General features: G+C 34.6%; 1 protein-coding gene across 2 annotated transcripts; it reads right to left on the bottom strand.

Annotated features, from left to right (window-relative positions):
- Nucleotides 1–284: 284 nt before the first annotated feature.
- LOC111382506 (probable boron transporter 7) lies at nt 285–5,299 on the bottom strand. 2 transcript variants are annotated; one of them, XM_023006509.1, is made up of 13 exons: nt 5,190–5,299; nt 3,761–3,872; nt 3,593–3,675; nt 3,249–3,435; nt 3,002–3,140; nt 2,723–2,888; nt 2,464–2,630; nt 2,076–2,249; nt 1,855–1,950; nt 1,644–1,760; nt 1,234–1,550; nt 868–1,147; nt 285–740 (listed from the first exon to the last, which is right to left on the bottom strand). In XM_023006509.1, the coding sequence occupies exons 2-13, from the start codon at nt 3,862–3,864 to the stop codon at nt 582–584; spliced, it is 1,989 nt and encodes a 662-aa protein (XP_022862277.1). In that variant the 5' UTR covers nt 3,865–3,872; nt 5,190–5,299; the 3' UTR covers nt 285–581. The 2 variants fall into 2 exon arrangements, with proteins under 2 accessions (XP_022862277.1, XP_022862276.1); XM_023006508.1 differs by lacking the exon at nt 5,190–5,299 and adding an exon at nt 4,924–5,107.
- Nucleotides 5,300–8,450: the final 3,151 nt, after the last annotated feature.

Below are 8,450 nucleotides of genomic sequence, written 5' to 3'. Positions count from 1 at the left end.
AATACTATCAGTATTCTACTGTGTAATACTTTGCACGGTGAAATAAAACGGAGCTTCTTGCATTCTTTTTTAATAAGATTTCTTAAATCTCCAGCTTCTGAACAACTAGGCAATCAAGATTATGAATTTTTTATACATTTGTTATTTTTCAATTTATATTTTGATGCATTTGGTATATGTGCTTCATTATTTGTTATCTTCTCTCTTTTTAGGGTTTTGGAAACTTGAACCAATATCTCTCACATCTCTCGTCGTCTAACATTAATGAACCATCATAAATGAACTTGGGATAAATCATATAACCACGTTAATATTGTAGACAAACAATAAGATTATGATAGCAGAAACTTCACGTTCAACTTTTCTCTATGCAATAATCTGATGAACCCACAAGATGTCTCCAATGGACAAAACTATAAAACACAAGAATAATGTTTTCCTTTGTCGATCCGACTGTTGTCTCTTTCTTTTTCTACGTCTTTTGTTATACTTACTATGCTACAATCGTCAGGCAATACACGAAGCAGCATTCCTAAGAACAATATGGGTCGAAGGAGGAGATGTTATTGCATGAGCTGTCTTTACACTCCATCAGAACCTTCAGGGAAGACCTGAAACTGCCTATCAGTGAAGCTCACAGATCTATGCTTCAATTCACCTCTATGAGTCGTCATCTCGTCCAATATTTCGTATACATCAACATCACCTTCTTCATCGTCAGGATCAGTCGCTTCTCGATCCTGTTTTACATATTATAATTAAAAACCATCTATATGCACTTTATAATGTTATTTAATACTATATACTAAAATCCTCCTCAGACTTGTAAAGAGCAATCATAAGAATCGAAGGAACAGAATAACATACCCCGAGCGAGTGACTCCTTCCCCGGATAGGATGTCCTGCAATTTCCTCGTATTCAGCTGCATCTAATTCCTGAAGATGATGAGGTGGAAACATCTTTGGGAGAACATGTTCTCTTATACTTATCAGAAGGAAGAACGGTAATGGAAATAATATTCCAGCAATAGGTATCCATGTGATTCCAAAGCATACCAAAAGATATACAAACTGGAAAGCCGTAAACATGAAAATGTATTTGAATGGTACAGACTCCATGAATGACGCATGCAGACTCTCGATGACTCTGCCAAATTAAAGAAAAGTTAATTTTGTAAGCCCTCAATTCATCTAGATAAAAGATTTCAAGCACAATGAATATTCAAAGCTTACTTGAAACGTCGACCGGGAGGAATAAATAGCAGCAGCATTCTCTCCCAAAACTGATTACCAGGTAGACTGTCGATGGCCATGTAGGCAAAGTACCCCCATAGAACTGATGTAGGTATCATCTTGATCACAGGCATAGCACATACGGCCAGTCCCACAAGTATGGATTGAAGCAAGTTGCTAAGTCTTTGCTCATTTACTCGAACGGGCAAGTGAAGGTCAATGTACTTTTCAGGATCAAATTTTCCATTCTTGTCTCCTTCATCGTCATGTTTTAAGACAGCCTCCTTCAGGTTTGCCAACTCTTTGTCAGCTGTATGCTGCAGGAACATAAGAAGTTTGCTTACTCATCCATCCATGAGGACATAGAAAATGCACACTTACAAGAATACAAACTACAAGTGATATCTTACAGATTGAGCATTCTCCATCTCAATGAACACCGCGTGCATTCTTCCATAGATTTCTGAATGGCTTGCTTGCTGTTTCATGCCCTCCTTTGCACTTTTTACCATTCTCTTGCGAATCAACTGCAGATTGGAATCTAATTCTTTAAGAAAGCATTCTTTCTGTCTTGTTGAAAAAGATATGTTAAGAAAGTTTCTACATAATTGCATCGCCCACCTGCTTCTTGAGGATGGCAAGACTCCTTGTGTGCATAGGTGATTGTGGAAGGACCCCATTCGAAGGCGGAAGTCCAAGCAATCCGCAAAGCAAAGTCTGAAATCACAAGACAGCACAGTTCTTTAGCAGATCATTGAAGAAAATTCAATAAAAATCTCATATTTATGATATCAAGAAGTTAATGGAGGCTGAAATTCTTGACAACAGCTGTAAATTTATACCATGACTCCAAGCAACAGGACATCGTAGTGGTAAGCAGATGGGTTTTTAAGGTTGAATTCCTTCTGTTGTGCCAGCTGTGAAGCTACACTGTGATCAAAAAAGTACAATCCTGCTATCATCACAGCAGGTATGATGGCAGCAAAAATATAACCGGTCGGCACCCTACCCATGTCCTGTAAATTCACGGGATAAAGAAAATGACATTTCTAAATTTTCTTATCATTCATAATATTAAAGTGCATAGTTGATTACAAAAACAATCAAGCATTTCAGAACATCAGAGATTCTTTAAAAAAATAATGAGACATCAAAACTACAATGATAAATATGAATCATATTCTAATTCCATCGAACATGTGAGAAACAGGATTGTCAATCTTTTGATACCTTAACCACAGTCCAATGATATAACGATTCCGATTCCCAGGGAAGAGGACAAACGAGCCTCCTGGGAACTCCAGAAGGAACATTTCCAGGTATGCTATAAGATAATGTTGTCCACACGACAACCATGAGTGGAACCCCATAGTCAGCAATAAAGCTTCTAACCCAGCCTGTGCACATTTACATAAGCCTAAATTTAGTTAAATGGCGATGAAATGTCACTGTATTCGACTGGATACTGAGTAAAAATAACTTCAGATACCTGTACCATACCGCCAAGACCTAGCTTTTCTACTCTTAAGGGCAGTGAGAAGCAGACCAAACGAAAATATAACAGCAAGTAAACCATTTGCATAAAGCCATTGAAATTGGAACTTCTCTTCTGAGGCATTTTCACCTTTTGGAACGTGAAATTCACTCACCACTCCCTGTGATTCAAACGTTAATGATTATTGACACAATTTCCTCTAGCGTTTCAAATAGGAGAATAGACAGTATGAGAAGAAAAATATCACAAAGCGAAAAGAAAAAAGAAGAAAACCTTTATAGCCTCTTGAATGAAAAGAACAGTGATCAACATTCCGAAAAGCTCCCCTGCCACCCTTGTAAATCGGGTGATGATTGTGCAAGCATTGAATATAGCAAGCAGAAAAAGAAACAAGGCAGTCCACACGCAGACCCTATTAAAAAAACGAAATTCAGAAGTGACAGGGTAAACATATTCCTGCTCAAGATGCCATTAAAAAGTCGAAATAATCACAAGCAACGAGATAGTTAGTTTTCCGTACCAGCCAGCCCATGCTAAATACAGCTCTTTCCCCATTCCTTTCTTGGTAAAACTGTACAAGTATGTGTACATTATAATTGTTGGTTCTGCAACTCCCAAAATCAACATTGGCTGTCCCCCCAAAATTGAATGGATGACTCCACAGATAGCAGTAGATATAAGCGTTTCAACCGTGCTCAAGCTTCCATCTATAAGAAATGCATACAAATGTCTAAAGTTGCATATGAAATGCGTCTTCAATATGGACGTAGGATGAAATTAATTTAGAACAAATTAGAGACCCTTCGTGTAAAAAATCATATAACGAAATACCGATAAAAGTATTTGGTGAGATAGAAAATCAACCTGTTTCTCTACTCAATTGCTCCCCGAAGGCAATGACAGGGAGGGCAGAAGCAAAGAAAATGTATGCTGTTGGAGCTAGTATCCTGAAATGGTCAATGAATAAAAATTTCAAATTCACTTGAGGTGCGTAATTAAAAGTGAAGTTCACCAATCTAAAAAAGACTTTACCTTGCGCCCGAACCACATGCATCAAGCCAGTCCCTTTTGTAGCATGCTAGCCTTCCTTTGGCATCACTGCCGACTCCTTTGAATGGAGTCTTTAGGTGATTCATTGCCTTTGCTGCATAAGAAACTTAAGAAATCAAATATACTGCTAAATGCTAAAAGCAATTTAACAAGATTACATACAAAATTCTCTAATCCTTTAAAGTGAACCAATGATTTCATTAGACTGCACTTAGATCAAAGGATACCGGGCAATGCATACTTTCAATGTTGATAAATAGACAATAGAAATATCCAATGCTTTAAACCAATGACAGCAATCAAATGACACAAATGTGAAAGACCAAAAAAAAAAAAAAAAAGCCAGTCACTTGGGAGATTTTCAGAATCAATACTATAATAGTGTCACATTAATCTATCACTGCACCAAAGTAATTAACCAAATAAAAACTCCTGTCAAAACCATAGAGAAGACTAGTAACATCTTTCATGTGAATGATTAAATAATTTACAAAAAAAAATCCTTAGAAAAAGTTAAGATTTATTTATAAAAAAAAAATAAATCTGGACTTACGAATTGTGTCCATGATGATTACGAAATTGTAAGGAATAAGGCATAATTTCCATGAGTAAATATTATCATGCATATGTCATGGACAGTTCGACAAATTCCAAGAAGTCCTTACGCAAAAACCAACAGAAATGACAAGAAATATCGCATTTTTTTTCATTAGTTCTATTTTTGAGAAAATCAAAGAAATGGGAATTCAAGAACATATTTTGAAAAATACCTTCAAAATATAAATTTAACATAAGAAATTATGTCTGCTAATCAGCAATTTCTTTTCATATTTCATCTTCTTCAACGACATCAATAATCTTTAGAACATAACACGGATTAATACGAACCATATTGTTACTTAAAACCTATATCTTGATCTAGAACAAACAAGAACAATGAAAAATCAGCGAATAGATTTGCAATTGAGCCCACATTTTTTTTTTCAAATTTCGTTAGCTTTTCATGCGGACGGCATTCTTAAAAACAAAAACCCAGAACACCAAACAATGCATATGTGGAAATTAACATAATAATATCAAGAAATATAATAAAACAATAGCGTAAGTGCATGAAACAGAATAGAGAGAGAGCATGAAAAAAGGACCTCTGAATAAAGAAAAATTAAGAGGGACCAAATCAAGAAAGAACCAAATGCTCGTGGCTATAATTATTATTCCGGGAATGAACGATAATAATAAAACAACTTTCCGGCCGGCGCAATGCCGCCGGAGAAGAAGATGCAATGGTAGTCTAAAATACAAGAAGGAAAAAGAATAGTTTTTCAACCTCNTCCGGCCGGCGCAATGCCGCCGGAGAAGAAGATGCAATGGTAGTCTAAAATACAAGAAGGAAAAAGAATAGTTTTTCAACCTCTTCTCTCTCTCTCTCTGTTTATTTTACGCGGTAGTTTTCCTGTCTGTCCTCCTATTTTCTCTCTTTGCCAGTTATTTATGTCAATGACTAATCCTTTATAAAGAGAAACAGAGAGATATAGTGAGTGTATATGTATAATATATGCAGGAGGACGAGGAGGGAATGTTTGGGGTCGGGTGGGGCCAGTTGGATCCGCTGCGAAGAAAACGTGGCTCCAAAATTAGTCAAGAAATAAATAACCTTCTAGGCTACAAGTATTTTCGTCTCTATCGTCTGAGATTTTTGACAGTCCAAAAAGGTTGAAATGGAACTTGAAACGCATGTGACTATTTTCCAGGGACGAGAGAATGAGGAGCGGAGCTGCAGCACAAGTCGGGTCTCTGTAACGAAAACTTGGCTGCAAATTACTGAAAATTTATTGTGTTTTTTAACTTTTTAGGAGGAGTTTGAAAATTAGGGATGCTATCTAGACTCCGTTTGGTTTTTGATTAAAATAAAATTAATATTCACAATTAATTTTAATAATACATTTTAAGAGTTCCACAATTTTTGACCATATATTTTGTCAATTTTTATCAAAATTTACTAAAAGTTTGATTTCAATCTACATTAAACAGGACCTTCAATTAGTGTATTTTTGGTTCTTGAACTTCAAAAGTGAAGTTTGAAACTTAACCTATATAAATTTGTGAATTTGAGTATCGATGTGATGAAAATCTTCAATTTGAATAAAAGTTGAAGGGAAAAATTGTCCAATCGCTAAACGTCCAAAATTGCTCTGTATTATCTCCTCGAAATTCATTTGAAAGGTTGCAATTTCATGTAATTACATGGACTTTTTGATAATTGTTTCTAAATAATTGTTAAATATAATGCTATTTATTTTCATTAAAGATGATTGACGAGACTTAAATGATATGACCAAGTCTCATATATATACATTTATTTAGTATTATCCTACTATGTAAATTGATGATCATTTTGAATGGATATAAATAACATTATTCGATTAGTAATTTTCATCCTAAATTCAACGACTATCAATTTTTAGGGAAATACATTAAGTTATTGTCTGGTACAACTAAAAAAGTTGATTAAATTTGTATCCCTTTCTTCCGACTATCGATGTGAAAGAGGAGGAATAGTCTAGGGGTTGTTGGGAAAAAAGAAGAAGTTAAAGTTAATAATTAATTTAATTAAACATTTTATGGGATTCCTAACTTTTTAATAACATATTTAATCAATTTTTATGAAAATCTACTAATAATATGATTTTTATTTAAATCAAATAAGAGTTAAATATCAAAAATAATATTGTCCAACAATTAATTTAATTAAACATTTTATGGAACTCATAACTTTTTAACCATAAATTCCATCAGTTTTTGTAAAAATTCATTAAAAATCTGATTTTTATCTAAATCAAATAGGAGTTAAATGTCAAAAAAAATAATATTGTCCATCAAATACTTTTTTTTTTGCCAAAATAAACGGACTTGAAATAAATTCCAAAACTTCCCATGACATTATACCCTGTCTGACAATCATTAAAATAAAATAATTAAAAAAAAAACTCATTTTCAATAACAAATTCTCATAAGAAAATATTTTGTACTCAAACCTAAAATTTTTTAACGACATATTCTTCAAAAAATTACTATTTCAAAACTCATTTTTCACACAAAAATTCATTATAATGGTTGTTGAATGGGGGCTAATTAAAGCACCTTCAATAGTGACGTAGATTGCATTAAACAAATTTTCATGTAAGCTAAAGTAGACAATGTTTACAAAATTTCTTTTCTATACATCATTTCTAGAGTTATTTATAGCTAACATAACAAGAATAAATTTTAACATGTCAAGAAGATCGTCTAAACGTAGAAATCTTTCAAGAATATTGTAAAATACTAGAGATCCTTCTAGAGGGAATATGTCAAAATTATTTAATATTTCTCTCTCATTCTCATTTTTGGTTCTCGTTTATTATTATTATTTTTCTCTCCTATTAAGTTTACGTTAAAGATAAAGAATGAATTATAGACTAAATATAGTGGAAATTACACAAAATCATACTTTAATTATTCAAAATTCTTAAATAGGTTGGAAGTTTGATATTTCAGAAATTAAAATTTTTTATTAATTATTTAAATAAACTAATTATCAAAAAATAAAAACCCTACCCACTACCTAGTTGTTACTACCCATCTCTTCCCTCTCCCTTGCTCGTCTCTCTATCCCTTACTTTCTCTTCTCAGACGACGACGCAGCTGTCGTCACAGTCGATGCTACCGCTGTGAAGACGTCTCGCACCAACATTGCTCGTCGTCGACCGCGGCAACAGAAAGCTGCGTTGTTGCCTTCCTCTTCCTCGATCAACCATCCTTGCCATTTTTGCTTCCCAAAGACACAATCTTGACGTGTTCGGACTAGACATACACAATCGAAAGAAGGAACCTCTACACGAATGAAAACACTGTATCAATAGCTAGGCACACCGGGATTGCGATCTTCGTCCCCAGATCTGACAGCAGCGTCGACCCCATTTTTACCAGAACCCTCATCGAAAATTAGTTAAATAGTTATTTAGAACGCCATATCTGAGGGTTTGTTGGTGGTTGTGGTGGTGGCAACGATTTTGTTAGTGTTTGGGTGATGGTGGTGGAACAGCCACTGGTTTTGGTTATGAAATTGGATGTGTTGCTGGTTATTGTGGTGGCGATAATAATGTTGGAGTTGATTTTTTGGTGGCGTTTGGGTGAGGTAGTTGTGGTGGTTTTTGGTTGTTAAGAGTGTGGTGGTGGCAGCTTTCATGTTTTGAGGATGGCGATGGTCATGGCAGTGGGTGTGGTGGTGATGGTGAGATATTGGTGGTCGTGGTTTGTCAACGTGGATGTGTTGATATTGTTTGAGACAATGGTGTTGCTATAGAGTGATGGTGGCGGTGATTCTGGCGGTGACAGCAGCGGTGGTGTTGGTGATGTTAAAGGCTGTGGTTGTTTAGTGGTGGTAACATATTATTTGGTTGATTATGACAATTAAATTGGTTAATCTCTGACCAATGAACAATATTGTGACAAAAAAATAACGTGTGATCTAAAAAATTAATAATTTATGACTGTTTAATAAGTTGTGACATGTAATATTTGTGATTTGTGACCTATATATAAACTATGACAAAAAAAATGTGTGATCTAAAAAATTAATAATTTGTAATTGTTTAATAAGTTGTAACCTATAATATTTGTGATTTGTGAC

The sequence above is a fragment of the Olea europaea genome, unplaced genomic scaffold (genome assembly GCF_002742605.1).
Source record: "Olea europaea var. sylvestris unplaced genomic scaffold, O_europaea_v1 scaffold2512, whole genome shotgun sequence".
Lineage (NCBI taxonomy): Eukaryota > Viridiplantae > Streptophyta > Magnoliopsida > Lamiales > Oleaceae > Olea > Olea europaea.
The sequence above is the reverse complement of the archived record's forward strand: the minus strand, read 5'-3'. Positions and strand labels throughout refer to the sequence as shown.

Excerpts from the sequence above, each read along its gene's own strand:
- LOC111382506 (XM_023006509.1), bottom strand. The coding sequence starts at position 3,864 with ATGAATCACCTAAAGACTCCATTCAAAGGAGTCGGCAGTGATGCCAAA. Across the intron at positions 1,148-1,233 it reads CCTCCCGGTCGACGTTTCAA|AGTCATCGAGAGTCTGCATG; the intron begins GTAAGCTTTGAA and ends TTAATTTGGCAG. Across the intron at positions 741-867 it reads GAAGGAGTCACTCGCTCGGG|GATCGAGAAGCGACTGATCC; the intron begins GTATGTTATTCT and ends TATGTAAAACAG.